Below are 16,456 nucleotides of genomic sequence, written 5' to 3'. Positions count from 1 at the left end.
GTATGTAACTTTTGCTTATATAAAGCCAGCATATTCCAGAACACTTTACAATTGGGAACAATATAGTAATAAAACAAGCAGGGGCGTAGCCAGATCCCTGCGGGCCCTATAGCATCATTTTGAAGGGGCCCCTGTTCCAATGTTTCTAGAGAAACCCCTTTCTATACAGCGGTTGTTAATTTGTTGCTCTAGTTAATTTTTGAACCATGGTAGTGCCCTAGTAGTGTCCCACAGTAATGCCCTAGTAGTGCCCAAATTAGTGCCCTAGTAGTGCCCCATATTAGTGACCTAGTAATGCCCCATATTAGTGTCCTAGTAGTGCCCCATATTAGTGCCCTAGTAGTGTCCCACAGTAATGCCCTAGTAGTGCCCCATATTAGTGCCCTAGTAGTGTCCCATAGTAATGCCCTAGTAGTGCCCCATATTAGTGACCTAGTAGTGCCCCATATTAGTGTCCTAGTAGTGCCCCATATTAGTGCCCTAGTAGTGCCCCATATTAGTGCCCTAGTAGTGCCCCATATTAGTGCCCTAGTAGTGCCCCATATTAGTGCTCTAGTACTGTCCCATAGTAATGCCCTAGTAGTACCCCATATTAGTGCCCTAGTAGGGCCCCATATTAGTGCCCTAGTAGTGCCCCATATTAGTTCCCTATTAGTGTCCCATATTAGTGTCCTAGTAGTGCCCCATATTAGTGCCCTAGTAGTGTCCCATATTAGTGTCCTAGTAGTGCCCCATATTAGTGCCCCATATTAGTGCCCTAGTAGTGCCCCATATTAGTTCCCTAGTAGTGCCCCATATTAGTTCCCTAGTAGTGTCCCATATTAGTGTCCTAGTAGTGCCCCATATTAGTGCCCTAGTAGTGTTCCATATTAGTGCCCTAATAGTGCCCCATATTAGTGCCCTAGTAGTGCCCCATATTAGTTCCCTAGTAGTGCCCCATATTAGTGCCCTAGTAGTGTCCCATATTAGTGTCCTAGTAGTGCCCCATATTAGTGCCCTAGTAGTGTTCCATATTAGTGCCCCATATTAGTTCCCTAGTAGTGCCCCATATTAGTTCCCTAGTAGTGCCCCATATTAGTTCCCTAGTAGTGCCCCATATTAGTGCCCTAGTAGTGTTCCATATTAGTTCCCTAGTAGTGCCCCATATTAGTTCCCTAGTAGTGCCCCATATTAGTTCCCTAGTAGTGCCCCATATTAATGCCCTAGTAGTGTTCCATATTAGTGTCCTAGTAGTGCCCCATATTAGTTCCCCATATTAGTGCCCTAGTAGTGCCCCATATTAGTGCCCTAGTAGTGCCCCATATTAGTTCCCTAGTAGTGCCCCATATTAGTGCCCTAGTAGTGTCCCACAGCGAAACCATGTCTAGCAAGTGATTGTCCCTTTAAAAAAAACATGCACAAAAACATTAGCCAGCATTCCGCACAGCCATCGGACTCAGGCGGCATTACATCCCGTCAAGGCAGAGAGACTGGTCGCCCTGGGGCAGACTGGAGTGTAGTCGACTGGCATGGGTCAGAACCAAACAAGCAATGCGGTATGAGCAGGACTGGGTCAGAAGTATAGCCAAGATTAGAGCCATAAAGTCACTAGGAGCCAACCGGATAAAACAATGGGAATCACCCTGGACTCTCAGACAGGAACAAACGCTGGAGTAAGGTATGGATCTCAGTACTCTGGAACTGAGCAGTGCCCAGAGACTCCCTTCTATAGGAAGGTGGATGTCACCTTTGTCGCACCTGTTGCTTAAATCCCCAGCAGAGCAGAACGTGTGCACCTAGGGCAGCCATGGCCACCTGGACCTGAGGAAAGCTACCCACCGCTGCAGAGCCGGGACACCGTCACTGCCGTGGGCTCTGTTTTGCACTGGCCTTTAGTGGAACCGTTGCGACTCTAGGAGAGCAGCACCGCTGGACCTGGCAAGTGAGCACTGGGTTCTGGTGTGCCGTGACACGATGTACTTGAGGAACAAAAATTCCAGAGTATCTGCTAGAGACAGAGAAATCCATCAACTGCTCCAAGGATCAGGGCAGGCGGCAATGTTAATCGAAGAGTCAAAGGAAAGGTTAAAATTATAATAAGAAATCATCAGAAGTTTTCTGAACCAAATTAAGAGGATAGGAGACTATTCCCTCCTTGCCTTAAACTTACCTGCTGCTACAAAAGGAGGAGGTATGTATCGAGCCAACTGCCCAATATTATTGTAAGTATTACAGTGTAAATGGGTAGCAATACTCTGGGCAGAGAGACAAAGATCCATAGCTCATACATCTACCTGACAATATCTTCAGATGAAAAGTATATTTGCGTTACAGTTAATGGTTTTCTTTAGATGGCTCCAACTTCTATGGATCCACTCCAGACTATCTGCCGTCACATTCTATGTTTCTATTACCCTTACAAAGAACTAAAGATAAAATAGGGTTTACAAAAGGTAATAAAGGGGCAGGTTTGATGGGCCAATTGGTTCTTATCTGCCGTCAAATTCTATGTTTCATAATCTTATAATACAATGAGAGCTAATTCTACGAACACAACGTATGACCAGAATGCCCACTTCATACATTGCGGTAACTGGTAGCTCCATAGATACTAATCCATTGTTTGAGGACTGGATAACCCATAAAATGATTAGTTTAGACAAAGGACTATTTATCAAGCTTTATGGTTCCTTGACTCATGCAGAAAAAGCAGCTTCGGCATGACTTAAATGTTCCTACAATAAACCAAAGGGTGAACGCAGGAGGAAAGACATCTCCTGCATTCAGAGAAGTAATGCAGGAAGCAGTAACGCGGGGATACCACTGTCCCTATTTTTTGCAGTAGAGGGCTGCAATTTTGGTACGACTATCAGGGGCAGTGTAAGAGAGGAGATGCGGCCCCTTCTCTCCGGTAGCACAGTAGACTCTAGCTCAACTATTACGTGCAAGAATAAAAAACGGTGATAAGAATTGCAGACACTACCTGAGAAGTCTCCCGATGATGTCAACACCTCACAGCTCAGAAATCTAAGATGACATCACAGAAAATTGTGACCATCAAGTAAAGAATGTGTCTCATATTCAGGAATAAATGGGTTTGTCAGCGTTTCATTCTCTGCTGACCGCGACATGCACTCTATCTGATACATTTGCAAACTTTTATTTATTTATCAGCTATAGCACGAGATAGCGTTACACAGGTAATCAATAATTACAGGACACTTGAGACTATGCGTGACTGGTGTGAGTGCATCTGTTCCACTGAAATCCTTTTCTGCGACTAACATGTTCAGTACAAGCCAAGGGCGCGGGAACTGCACAACAGTAACCTGAAAAGTTTTAGAAAAGTTACGCACAGTACATTCTCTTATGGGGCCAATAACAAAATCATAGTCCTGCCCCCACAATCACCAGGGAAGCCTTACCCATTTTTAGACTGTGCCCAGTACTGGTGGACTGGCCCACTGGTGCACAGGGGAAATTCCTGGTGGGCTCAACTTCCTGAGGGCCCCACACCCTCATCTAGCAGTCAGTAACTTGGTGGAGCAGGACCATGGATGAACTTGGGTGCTTGGTTTGTTACTATGGAAACTACACCAAGATGAGGCCTCTTGCCAATCAAAGTGGGTGGTTTTTTTGACACACCCCTGCCCCCTCCTTTATGAAATGGCCCTGTTCTGTTAATGTCCTCTCTAATAGTTGGCCAAGTCCATCTGTACACACCCCTTAAACTTGGGCCCCTATCACTGCATTCCTTGGCGAGCCCTTCATGCCCCAGGTCGACATGGGTGCCCAGCCTACCCAAGTGCACAAGCCGGAGGCTAACGTATAGTCAGTCCAAGCATCTAAATGTTAACAGCACAGAGTAGTAACATGATCCTCCTATCAGATGGCGGCCGTAGAGCGTGGTGTCCAATGCACCTCTATATAAAATAAACATCCCCTCTAACAAGGACCTTTTTTTGATCGCTCTAAGATTTGACATGTGGGACGGACTTGCACAGGAATACGCAGTGCGCACTTTGTAAATTAATTTCATATAACATACATTAAAGCAGTTTATTCCCACTTATGCTGCAAATGACAGAAAATCATTTTGTAGCTTTGGCTCCTTTATAATAATCAGCACAAGATTACCTGGGGGTGGACATGCTGCGTCAAAAAGGGGGGATTTCAACAAAGCTCTCTAGCGACTGTATCACCTCACTGCCCTTTCTAACACTGGGGCTGATTCTGAGGTGGGAGGAAAGCAACAGAAAAGTAGGGATGGCCACATCGATGGTTAAATGGCGGATGGTGAATACTTTTGGCATCGATGGGGGAGAACCAGATGGTTTCCCGCTATCGAAATAACAGAATCACCCGATGGTTCCTTTTTTTTTTATAAACAAGGTGCCGGGACAGGGAGCATAAACCCGCCCTCTGGTTCCGATTGGCCCATGGGTAATCATCGATGGAGAAAACACCAATGGCCATCCCTACAGAAAAGACAATAAACTGTGCACCTGGGTAACTCCATGCTGCGCTGCTGGGGGGCAAATGTAACATGTGCAGAGACAGTTAGATTTGGGTGGGGCGTGTCCTCAATGAAATCCAAGTTGCAGTGTAAATATAAAGCCGTCCAGCATTTGTGGACTACATGCAAAAGCAGCTGGTATTTACCCTGCATGAAAAAACAAATAAATAAATAAATAAATAATGTATTTGGCCCCCTTGCAGTGCAACATTATTTGCCCAGGTGCAAAGTTACTTGTTTTTTGTTTATTTTTGGCTTTGCTCACAACTCAGACTCTGCCCATTCAGCATCTGCAGCCAAAAGTCGTGTAAATGTCTCTATACATACAAAAGGAAGCCAACAGCACAGGACTTGTAGTATAATATTGGGAGTTTAGCCTCTAGTACAGTATTTTATTATTATACTTCAAATAGGAAAATAATTGTAGGGGGGGCTACCACAGACTATAGTACACTGGGGGTCATTCCGAGTTGATCGTACCTGTGCTAAATTTAGCACAGCTACAATCATTCACACTGACATGTGGGTGGACGCCCAGCACAGGGCGCACAAGGCTATCCAGCCCCGCATGTCAGTGCGGCCCCCCCCCCCCCCTCCCCGCAGAAGTGCAAAGACATCGCACAGCGGCGATACCTTTGCACTTCAAGAGTAGCTCCCAACCAGCGCAGCTTTAGCGTGCTGGCCGGGAGCTACTCGTCGCTCCCCGGCCCGCAGCGGCTGCATGTGACGTCACACAGCCGCCGCGGACCGCCCCCCCCCCCCAACGATCCGGCAACGCCTGCATTGGCCGGACCGCTCCCCCTAAACGGCGGCTTAATGCCGCCGTCCAGCCCCCTCCCACCTAGCGACTGCCTCTGCCTCAGAGGCGATCGCTAGGCAATGACGGCTGCCATGCGTCGGCGCACTACAGCGCCGGCACATGCGCAGTTCCGACCCGATCGCTGCGCTGTGAGAAACTGGAGCGAGCGATCGGGTCGGAATGACCCCCATTATCACCAAGAAAGAGAGACAGAATTGTGCGTGGTGGTGACAGTTAGACCTTATTAAAATATAACTTTTATTATTCACATATTAAAAATGGTATCATGCGTATTAGAACCTGCAAAATAAAATACAGACATAAAGGGCCCAATTCAGCATGGAACGCTGCTGCGGCAGCCTTGGCACGCCGACGCCCAGTGAAGTGTGCACACGCGCAGAAGCCGCACTGCGCGCGTGCACACAGTGAGTTGCGACAGCATCTCACATGTGCAAACGCCCATGCCTGATTGACAGGCAGAGGCATTCACAGGGACGTTTTAGGGTCGTCAAGGCAGCGTGGGCGGGGCGGGGCCGCGGCGGCTGCGTGACGTCACACCGCCGCTGCGACCCAAAAGATGGTGGGTAGCCATCTTACTTAGCAGCTAGACTATGTAGGCAGAGGGCAACCAACCCTAAACACGTGAAATCATTGCCGTTATGCGGGGGAGGGGGGGGGCAGGACCCGGCGTGCGGAGCGCACTTGCCCAGTGCTGCGCTTCCCCCCGCATGTCAGTGTAAACATATTACAGATTACTGTTCAAGCAAACCGCCAATATATCATTTATTTTTTTACCAGTTATTTATATAGCTCACACATATTCCGCAGCGCTGTACAGAGAATATTTGCCCGTTCACATCAGTCCCTGCCCCCAGTGGAGCTTACACTCTATATTCCCTATCACATGTACACACACAGTCACACTAGGGTTCATTTTTGTTGGAAGCCAATTAACCTACCTGTATATTTTTGCATTGTGGGAGGAAACCGGAGTACCCGGAGGAAACCCACACAAGTACGGGGAGAACATACAAACTCCACACAGTTAGGGCCATGGTGGGAATCAAACCCACAACCTCAGTGCTGTGAGGCAGTAATGCTAACCACTACACCATCCGTGCTGCCCGTTGGCCGGTGCGTACCTCCGATACATCTGTGAATTACGTTGTTCACAGACTGTGTATCTATCAGCCCTTGGCCGATATATCAGCACATCGTACTGTGGGTACAGGCGGTCAGTACACTTGCTGTAGGGGCTGACGGCACAGCTGGGCCGGCAAATTCAGATGCCCGTCCAGCTGCATGACAGGGACCGACATATCGAGCGGCCGATCGGTTGGTGTGTACACTTACCTTGATTGACTGCTCGGTCAGCGTGACGCCGAGTCCACCGATATATCTGCCAGGTGTGTACCCAGCCTTAGTACACCAATAGGTCATTGTTAGGATGAACAGATTCATCCAGTGTTACTTTCTTAGATATACGTTTATATAACGGCGTCCTGCCGTGCTCCTATATACTTGTCTCTCATATAATCTTCTACAGATCTCACACATTCATTGGCCCTCATTCCGAGTTGTTCGCTCGGTAATTTTCTTCGCATCGCAGCGATTTTCCGCTAATTGCGCATGCACAATGTTCGCACTGCGACTGCGCCAAGTAAATTTGCTATGCAGTTAGGTATTTTACTCACGGCATTACGAGGTTTTTTCTTCGTTCTGGTGATCGTAATGTGATTGACAGGAAGTGGGTGTTTCTGGGCGGAAACTGCCCGTTTTATGGGTGTGTGCGAAAAAACGCTACAGTTTCTGGGAAAAACGCGGGAGTGGCTGGAGAAACGGAGGAGTGTCTGGGCGAACGCTGGGTGTGTTTGTGACGTCAAACCAGGAACGAAACTGACTGAACTGATCGCAGATGCCGAGTAAGTCTGGAGCTACTCAGAAACTGCTAAGAAGTGTCTATTCGCAATTCTGCTAATCTTTCGGTCGCAATTCTGCTAAGCTAAGATTCACTCCTAGTAGGCGGCGGCTTAGCGTGTGCAATGCTGCTAAAAGCAGCTTGCGAGCGAACAACTCGGAATGACCACCCTTCATTGATGAATATTCGTTATACAGCACCCTACTAATACAGAATCAATCCCAATCCTACTGTGTACTATGATAGTTGTATATATAATGTATGCACGATCTGCACCAATCAGCGTATCGGGGCATATGCACTGTCACATCACTCCTGGTGCTAACAGGAATTCTCTAGTACTGGAGCCCATTCTTTACTGTCAGTCCCTCCATATACAGCGTTGGGCGCGCCGGTGCAGTCGCCCGCGAGTTCAAAACATGCTTAAGATGACTTGTTATAAATGTATCACAATATTATAACATAGGCCCTCATTCCGAGATGATCGCTCGCTAGCTACTTTTAGCAGCCGTGCAAACGCATAGTCGCCGCCCACGGGGGAGTGTATTTTCGCTTTGCAAGTGTGCGAACGCCTGTACAGCCGAGCGGGACAAAAACTTTTTTGCAATTTCAGAGTAGGTCTGAACTTACTCAGCCACTGTGATCACTTCAGCCTGTCCGGTCCCGGAATTGACGTCAGACACCCGCCCTGCAAACACCTCGACACGCCTGCGTTTTCCCTACTACTCCCAGAAAATGGTCAGTTGACACCCACAAACGCCCTCTTCCTGTCAATCTCCTTGCGATCACCCGTGCGAATGGATTCGTCGCTAGAAGCATTGCCCAGCAACGATGCTGTTTGTACCCGTACAACGCGCGTGCGCATTGCGGTGCATACGCATGTGCAGTAATAACCTGATTGCTGCGCTGCAAAAATCTGCAGCGTGCGATCGACTCGGATTGAGGGCCATAGTGCCCTATATGTCTGTATTTTATTTTGCAGGTTCTAATACACGATACCATTTTTAATATGTGAATAATCAAAGTTATATTTTAATAAGGTCTAATTGTCACCACCCGGGACAATTCTGTCTCTTTGTTCTTAGTAAATGTTTCTATAGACACAATAATATCTTCATATGGTGCAAATGCTGTGAATGCTACATTTTTCAAAGCTAAATAGGGTCCCGATCACAGTTTCCATTTACAATAATGCAGACTAGGGGTTTTGGCATTGATCAGCCTAAGGGGGTAATTCTGACCCGTTAGCTCGCTGCTGCTTTTCGCAGCCGAGCGAACGGGTCTCTACTGCGCATGCGCTGGAGTGCACCGGCGCATTCCAGATGGCCGAAGGCCGTTGCAGGGCTCTGATCGCCTCTGTCTGATTGACAGGCAGAGGCGGTCGCTGGGCGGGAGGGGGCGGAACGGCGGCATTTGGCCGCCGTTTCGTAGGCGCGGTCCGGCCAACCGAACAGGAGGCGGGCCGCAGCGGCTGCATGACGTCACATGCAGCTGCTGCGAGCCGCCGGGGAGCGAGGAGTAGCTCACGGCCAGCACGCTAAAGCTGCGCTGGTTGGGAGCTACTGTTGAAGTGCAAAGGCATCGCCGCTGTGCGATGCCTTTGCACTTCTGCAGGAGGGCCGGACTGACATGCGGGGCGGACTAGCCCTGTGCTGAGCGTCCCCCCGCATATCAGTGTGAATGATCATAGCTGTGCTAAATTTAGCACAGCTACGATCAACTCGGAATGACCCCCCTAAATGCAAGAGACATTGCCACGGGCTGCACACAGGGCCCCTCCTTCGAATCAGTATGGAATCCTGACAGCTGGAATACCGGCGGCGAGCGCAGGATGTTCCCTCGCGGCTTGCTGCGTTTGCCACACTAATGTATTCCCCCTCGGGTGGTGGCATGGACCACCACCCGAGTGGGGATTCCGGGCGGCGGGCAAGATTTTGACTGCCGGCATTTCACCGGGTTTTGGGTTTCCGGCGTCGGTATCCTGACCGCCGGGATCCTGTCAGCCGGCAAATTAACCACATACCCTCTCCTCTATAGCCGGCAGCGCATTCATGGGAGACATGCGTGGCGACCATTTTCATTGCAATTTTCCTACTGTACAAAAATAAAACACAGGAAAATGGCCACCGCTGCAGTGATTTGTGCGCTGTTGCTGTCAACGCGGGTCTACGGAGAGGTAAGTATAATGAATGAGTGCAGGGCGTGCAGTATGGGCCCCCCCGTGCACCCAGGGGCCCAATATAGATAGGCCACTGGCTCTCATGTTAGGCTCTTGTTTAATAGCCATGACGCAGAAACTTCCATTTCCCATAGGATTTCTTAGGTAAAAGGGCTTGATAACTAGGCCCCTAAGTAACCTACAATCTAGGTTTATTTGGCCTCTAGTCATAATTAAGTGAAATCTGGTTGATCATAAACGTTCCTTATCTACTAAAAACATAGGGCCTAATTCAGACCTGATCACAGCAGCAAAATTGTTCTCTAATGGGCAACACCATGTGCACTGCAGGTGGGGCAGATGTAACATGTGCAGAGAGAGTTAGATTTGGGTGGGGTGTGTTCATTCTGAAATCTAAATTGCAGTGTAAAAATAAAGCAGCCAGTATTTACCCTGCACAGAAACAATATAACCCACCCAAATCTAACTCTCTCTGCACATGTTACATCTGCCCCACCTGCAGTGCACATAGGGCCTAATTCAGACCGGATCGTAGATGTGCTAAATTTAGCACATCTACGATCAGGCACACTGATATGCGGGGGGATGCTCAGCACAGGGCTAGTCCGCCCCGCATGTCAGTCCCTGCCCCGTCACACAAGTCGCACAGCGGCAATGCTTTTGTACTTCAGGAGTAGCTTCCAGCCAGCGTAGCTCCTGCGCACTGACAGGGAGCTCCTCGTCGCCCCCAACGGTCCGGGCACGCCGGTGTTGTCCGGACCGCTCCCCCTAAACGGCAGCCAAACGCCGCCACCTGCCCCCTCCAGCCCAGCGACCGCCTCTACCTGTCAATCAGGCAGAGGCGATCGCAGGGCTACGACAGCCGTCGGCTGTCTGGCATGCGCTGGCGCCGCTTGCGCAGTTCAGACCTGATCGCTGCTGTGCGTTATCAGGTCTGAATCAGCCCCATGGTTTTGCCCATTAGAGAACAATTTTGTTGCTGCGATCAGGTCTGAATTGGACCCATAAGCCTAGAACACGTCATTAACTAAACTTCTGAAAACCACAAGCTATTAATATAAATGTCATTATAAATCCAAGACTATGAACCTGTCAGAATCAGGTCACAGAGAGACAGCGCATGGTCAGGAATGGAAAAACAGATGTTCATCATTTACGTCACTAAGTTTAATTCACGTCTCACATCCTATAAAGAAACATGTAATAGAATAGATAAAGGATAAAAGACGTAAAACGGATCACAGGCAGCAGTAACACCATATTCGCTTGTTATATTTAGTAACTGTAAGATCAGTGGAAATACTTGTGCGTCATCGGCCACAACCAAAACGTTTTTATTTATTTGTCAAATTATTCCTAGATGATGATAACGATTTTACACAAAAGTCACGTCCTTGTTTGTATACATAAATACGCACCCAGGCTAAGCAGCAAACCGTGACAAAAACATAACAACAATTTACTAAAGCACAAGCAAGGCACGCTGTGGTCATTCATTGGCTGTGGAACTAAAAGTCCCAGCATCTCCGACTTGCAGATCCGCAACCACCTAAGACCTACACACGGCTAAAACAATATATGAACCTAATAAATGGCTTTAGAGGAGAGCCGCCTGTGCCAAACGTCTAATTCCACTAAAACGACATTGTTGCACACTGGGAATTCCACAACTGGGGTTTCGCAGGCTGCATGCTGGGACATATAGTTCCACCAACAGCTGGAGAGCCGCAGACGTTGTAGCCATTTAGCACTAGATGTAACGAGTCTGATGGCAGAAATATCAGAATTCTGATGTAACAATAAAACCAGTGACACATCCTATTGCAGCTATGAGTTGGGGAATCAAAGGTAAATTCAGGACAAGCAGCTATAGGGTTAAACCTGCACCGTATTTACCAAATAGCATGCATTCTCCGCACTGTCCCTAGAACTTCCAGCTCAGTCGCCCCCAGGTCACTTACCCGATATATGGGTGACTCATGTTTGCAGGTTGCCTCTAGGGCTGCAAGAAGAGGAGACACAGAGGTGCAGCCGCCTGCTGAAACAAATTATATATATAAATATGAAATACGGCTTTTCTGCAGGTGGATCCCACTCCGAGGATTCCCCTATATGTCTCCCAGCTCCTCTCTCCTGGTTGCTAGGGTGAGACACATAATGATGCTTTTGCACAAGGTGGGCTGGAGATTGTGCAGCCAATCATGAGGAAACGCTGCCTCTCCCTTCCCTCATTGTGCCTGCGCCCAATCTGCAGAGAGTTCCCCCAGCACAGGGCTGAGCTACTGTTTCTTGTGTCACTGCTGTTCCCTAGGAGCTGTGTAGTCACACACAACAATGCACTATATACAGGCCGGCTGGAGGTGTCACTAGGAAGGCAGGGAGACGGGGGTATTCCTGCCACTGCTTGTGCAGGCTGCTGCCTGGGACATGCTGCACCGTGCATTGTACTTGCTGGGTGTCCAATTCGCCGCCTTAATAATTACTGACACATGACATGGGTGCAGATTTTGTGGCTAATTAAGATAGTGACGACTGCGAGCTGGCATGGGACCGGTGTCATTTACATAGGTCAGAAACGAAAGAGGCCTGATAGCTGTACCTTCAGCTGCTGCGGAACACTTTGGGGAATTTAATTACCCACGATAAAGCGTTAAGTTAATGTGAGTTACCTTAACACACATATTGCCCAAAAAGTACGCTTATTGGGCCTAATTCTGAGTTGATCGCAGCAGCAATTTTGTTAGCAGTTGGGCAAAACCATGTGCACTGCAGGGTGGGGCAGATGTAACATGTGCAGAGAGAGTTAGATTTGGGTGGGGTGTATTCAAACTGAAATCTAAATTGCAGTGTAAAAATAAAGCAGCCAGTATTTACCCTGCACAGAAACAAAATAACCCACCCAAATCTAACTCTCTCTGCACATGTTATATCTGCCCCCCTGCAGTGCGCATGGTTTTGCCCAATTGCTAACAAACTTGCTGCTGCGATCAACTCAGAATTACCCCCATCGCCTGTATGCGCGTTCCCGCTTTTCGCGCAATCCAATTACAATTGTGCAAAAACGGAATTTGCACGATAATTCTTGCCGGCAAAACCAGTGTAAAGTCTACATGACAATGAGGAAATCTGCCTGTACCCAAAAAAAAGGAAAAGTAATATAGTATAACAGTATAGAAGTCTATTAGTGTCCATAATAAAAGTATTTGGGGTTCTTAAAATGTGTTAAATGGCTGTTATACTGTATGCATTATTTTAAAAATGTGAAAAAAATTATAGAAATTAAATAAAATAAGTGCTTTAATTAAGTTAGGGGTGTATAAATATGCAAATTAGTAGGTTTTTGTGTCATTTTAGGGGACTTTTTAAAAATCTTAAAACAACACCTGTAACTCCCACCTCCAAGCCTAAAAACACCTTTCCCATTCATCCAATGAGGCACCCCAATATACCTGTCTCACATCTAAACCCATTTTCCTGCACTTTGCATTTATCACCTCAAAAATGACACGTCATTATTGGCCAAATAAAGGTAATGAAAAAATAAAAACTGCCTAATTAGTCATTAATGGGGGTGTCCAAGGGGTTCTGAACCAAGTCCCAACATTTTTACCTTAAAATAGGATGTTCACCTGCTCAGGAGGCAGCGAAAAGAAATCCCTGTTAATTCTATGGGGAATTATCGCGTATAATTTTGTTGCGGCTAATTGAATAGCCAATTTCCGCGAATTGTAATAAAAGGCTATTTTTAATGTGAAAACAGGTTATTGCGGCAAATTGAATTTTCCCTAACTTTTTAGGGAGAAAATAAAACAAATATGAACTTACAATAGTGCTGTGTTATCTGTCATTTAAACAGTACTAGTTAGATGTCACTTTTGTGTAAAACCCCCAATATATTTATTTACAACTGAACGCAGTCAGCAGATGTAGGCACAACTAATACAGAGGCTGGCTGTGTACTATGGTGGTCATTCCGAGTTGATCGCTAGCTGCATTCGTTCGCTGCGCAGCGATGAGGCAAAAAAATGGCACTTCTGCGCATGTGGCGCAATGCGCACGTGCAACGTACTATTACAACAACCAATGTAGTTTCACACAGAGTCTAGCGAAGATTTTCAGTCGCACTGCTGGCCGCAGAGTGATTGACATGAAGTGGGCGTTTCTGGGTGTAAACTCACCGTTTTCAGGGAGTGTTCGAAAAAATGCAGGCGTCCCAGGAAAAACGCAGGCGTGGCTGGCCGAACGCAGGGAGTGTTTGTGACGTCAAATCCGGAACTAAACAGTCTGAAGTCATCGCAAGCGCTGAGTAGGTATTGAGCTACTCTGAAACTGCACAAAAAAACTTTGCCGCCGCTCTACGATCCTTTCGTTCGCACTTCTGCTAAGCTAAAATACACTGCCAGTGGGAGGCGGCATAGCGTTTGCACGGCTGCTAAAAACTGCTAGAGAGTGAACAACTCGGAATGACCACCAATGTACTCTATAGTGTCATCTATTTACTAGAGATGAGCGCCTGAAATTTTTCGGGTTTTGTGTTTTGGTTTTGGGTTCGGTTCCGCGGCCGTGTTTTGGGTTCGAACGCGTTTTGGCAAAACCTCACCGAATTTTTTTTGTCGGATTCGGGTGTGTTTTGGATTCGGGTGTTTTTTTCAAAAAACACTAAAAAACAGCTTAAATCATAGAATTTGGGGGTCATTTTGATCCCAAAGTATTATTAACCTCAAAAACCATAATTTACACTCATTTTCAGTCTATTCTGAATACCTCACACCTCACAATATTATTTTTAGTCCTAAAATTTGCACCGAGGTCGCTGTGTGAGTAAGATAAGCGACCCTAGTGGCCGACACAAACACCGGGCCCATCTAGGAGTGGCACTGCAGTGTCACGCAGGATGTCCCTTCCAAAAAACCCTCCCCAAACAGCACATGACGCAAAGAAAAAAAGAGGCGCAATGAGGTAGCTGTGTGAGTAAGATTAGCGACCCTAGTGGCCGACACAAACACCGGGCCCATCTAGGAGTGGCACTGCAGTGTCACGCAGGATGGCCCTTCCAAAAAACCCTCCCCAAACAGCACATGACGCAAAGAAAAAAAGAGGCGCAATGAGGTAGCTGTGTGAGTAAGATTAGCGACCCTAGTGGCCGACACAAACACCGGGCCCATCTAGGAGTGGCACTGCAGTGTCACGCAGGATGTCCCTTCCAAAAAACCCTCCCCAAACAGCACATGACGCAAAGAAAAAAAGAGGCGCAATGAGGTAGCTGTGTGAGTAAGATTAGCGACCCTAGTGGCCGACACAAACACCGGGCCCATCTAGGAGTGGCACTGCAGTGTCACGCAGGATGTCCCTTCCAAAAAACCCTCCCCAATCAGCACATGATGCAAAGAAAAAGAAAAGAAAAAAGAGGTGCAAGATGGAATTGTCCTTGGGCCCTCCCACCCACCCTTATGTTGTATAAACAAAACAGGACATGCACACTTTAACCAACCCATCATTTCAGTGACAGGGTCTGCCACACGACTGTGACTGATATGACGGGTTGGTTTGGACCCCCCCCAAAAAAGAAGCAATTAATCTCTCCTTGCACAAACTGGCTCTACAGAGGCAAGATGTCCACCTCATCATCACCCTCCGATATATCACCGTGTACATCCCCCTCCTCACAGATTATCAATTCGTCCCCACTGGAATCCACCATCTCAGCTCCCTGTGTACTTTGTGGAGGCAATTGCTGCTGGTCAATCTCTCCGCGGAGGAATTGATTATAATTCATTTTAATGAACATCATCTTCTCCACATTTTCTGGATGTAACCTCGTACGCCGATTGCTGACAAGGTGAGCGGCGGCACTAAACACTCTTTCGGAGTACACACTTGTGGGAGGGCAACTTAGGTAGAATAAAGCCAGTTTGTGCAAGGGCCTCCAAATTGCCTCTTTTTCCTGCCAGTATAAGTACGGACTGTGTGACGTGCCAACTTGGATGCGGTCACTCATATAATCCTCCACCATTCTATCAATGTTGAGAGAATCATATGCAGTGACAGTAGACGACATGTCCGTAATCGTTGTCAGGTCCTTCAGTCCGGACCAGATGTCAGCATCAGCAGTCGCTCCAGACTGCCCTGCATCACCGCCAGCGGGTGGGCTCGGAATTCTGAGCCTTTTCCTCGCACCCCCAGTTGCGGGAGAATGTGAAGGAGGAGATGTTGACAGGTCGCGTTCCGCTTGACTTGACAATTTTGTCACCAGCAGGTCTTTCAACCCCAGCAGACTTGTGTCTGCCGGAAAGAGAGATCCAAGGTAGGCTTTAAATCTAGGATCGAGCACGGTGGCCAAAATGTAGTGCTCTGATTTCAACAGATTGACCACCCGTGAATCCTTGTTAAGCGAATTAAGGGCTCCATCCACAAGTCCCACATGCCTAGCGGAATCGCTCCGTGTTAGCTCCTCCTTCAATGTCTCCAGCTTCTTCTGCAAAAGCCTGATGAGGGGAATGACCTGACTCAGGCTGGCAGTGTCTGAACTGACTTCACGTGTGGCAAGTTCAAAGGGCATCAGAACCTTGCACAACGTTGAAATCATTCTCCACTGCGCTTGAGACAGGTGCATTCCACCTACTATATCGTGCTCAATTGTATAGGCTTGAATGGCCTTTTGCTGCTCCTCCAACCTCTGAAGCATATAGAGGGTTGAATTCCACCTCGTTACCACTTCTTGCTTCAGATGATGGCAGGGCAGGTTCAGTAGTTTTTGGTGGTGCTCCAGTCTTCTGTACGTGGTGCCTGTACGCCGAAAGTGTCCCGCAATTCTTCTGGCCACCGACAGCATCTCTTGCACGCCCCTGTCGTTTTTTAAAAAATTCTGCACCACCAAATTCAAGGTATGTGCAAAACATGGGACGTGCTGGAATTTGCCCATATTTAATGCACACACAATATTGCTGGCGTTGTCCGATGCCACAAATCCACAGGAGAGTCCAATTGGGGTAAGCCATTCCGCGATGATCTTCCTCAGTTGCCGTAAGAGGTTTTCAGCTGTGTGCGTATTCTGGAAACCGGTGA

At 47.7% G+C, this 16,456-nt stretch overlaps 1 protein-coding gene across 3 annotated transcripts in view; it reads right to left on the bottom strand.

The window, feature by feature from the left end:
- ERICH3 (glutamate rich 3) overlaps window positions 1-11,635 on the bottom strand; it is a 205,718-nt gene extending 194,083 nt beyond the window's left edge. For 2 of the 3 annotated variants that reach the window (XM_063939078.1, XM_063939079.1), the window contains exon 1: window positions 11,353-11,635. In XM_063939078.1, the coding sequence (XP_063795148.1) occupies window positions 11,353-11,372 (20 nt within the window). In that variant the 5' untranslated portion in view covers window positions 11,373-11,635. The remainder of the gene's footprint in view (window positions 1-11,352) is intronic. The other variant, XM_063939080.1, reaches the window with a different exon arrangement.
- Between the last annotated feature and the right edge of the window lie 4,821 nt (window positions 11,636-16,456).

The sequence above is a fragment of the Pseudophryne corroboree genome, chromosome 9, assembly GCF_028390025.1.
Source record: "Pseudophryne corroboree isolate aPseCor3 chromosome 9, aPseCor3.hap2, whole genome shotgun sequence".
Classification (NCBI taxonomy): domain Eukaryota; kingdom Metazoa; phylum Chordata; class Amphibia; order Anura; family Myobatrachidae; genus Pseudophryne; species Pseudophryne corroboree.
Note: the sequence above shows the minus strand (reverse complement) of the source record. Positions and strands in the feature narration are given on the sequence as shown.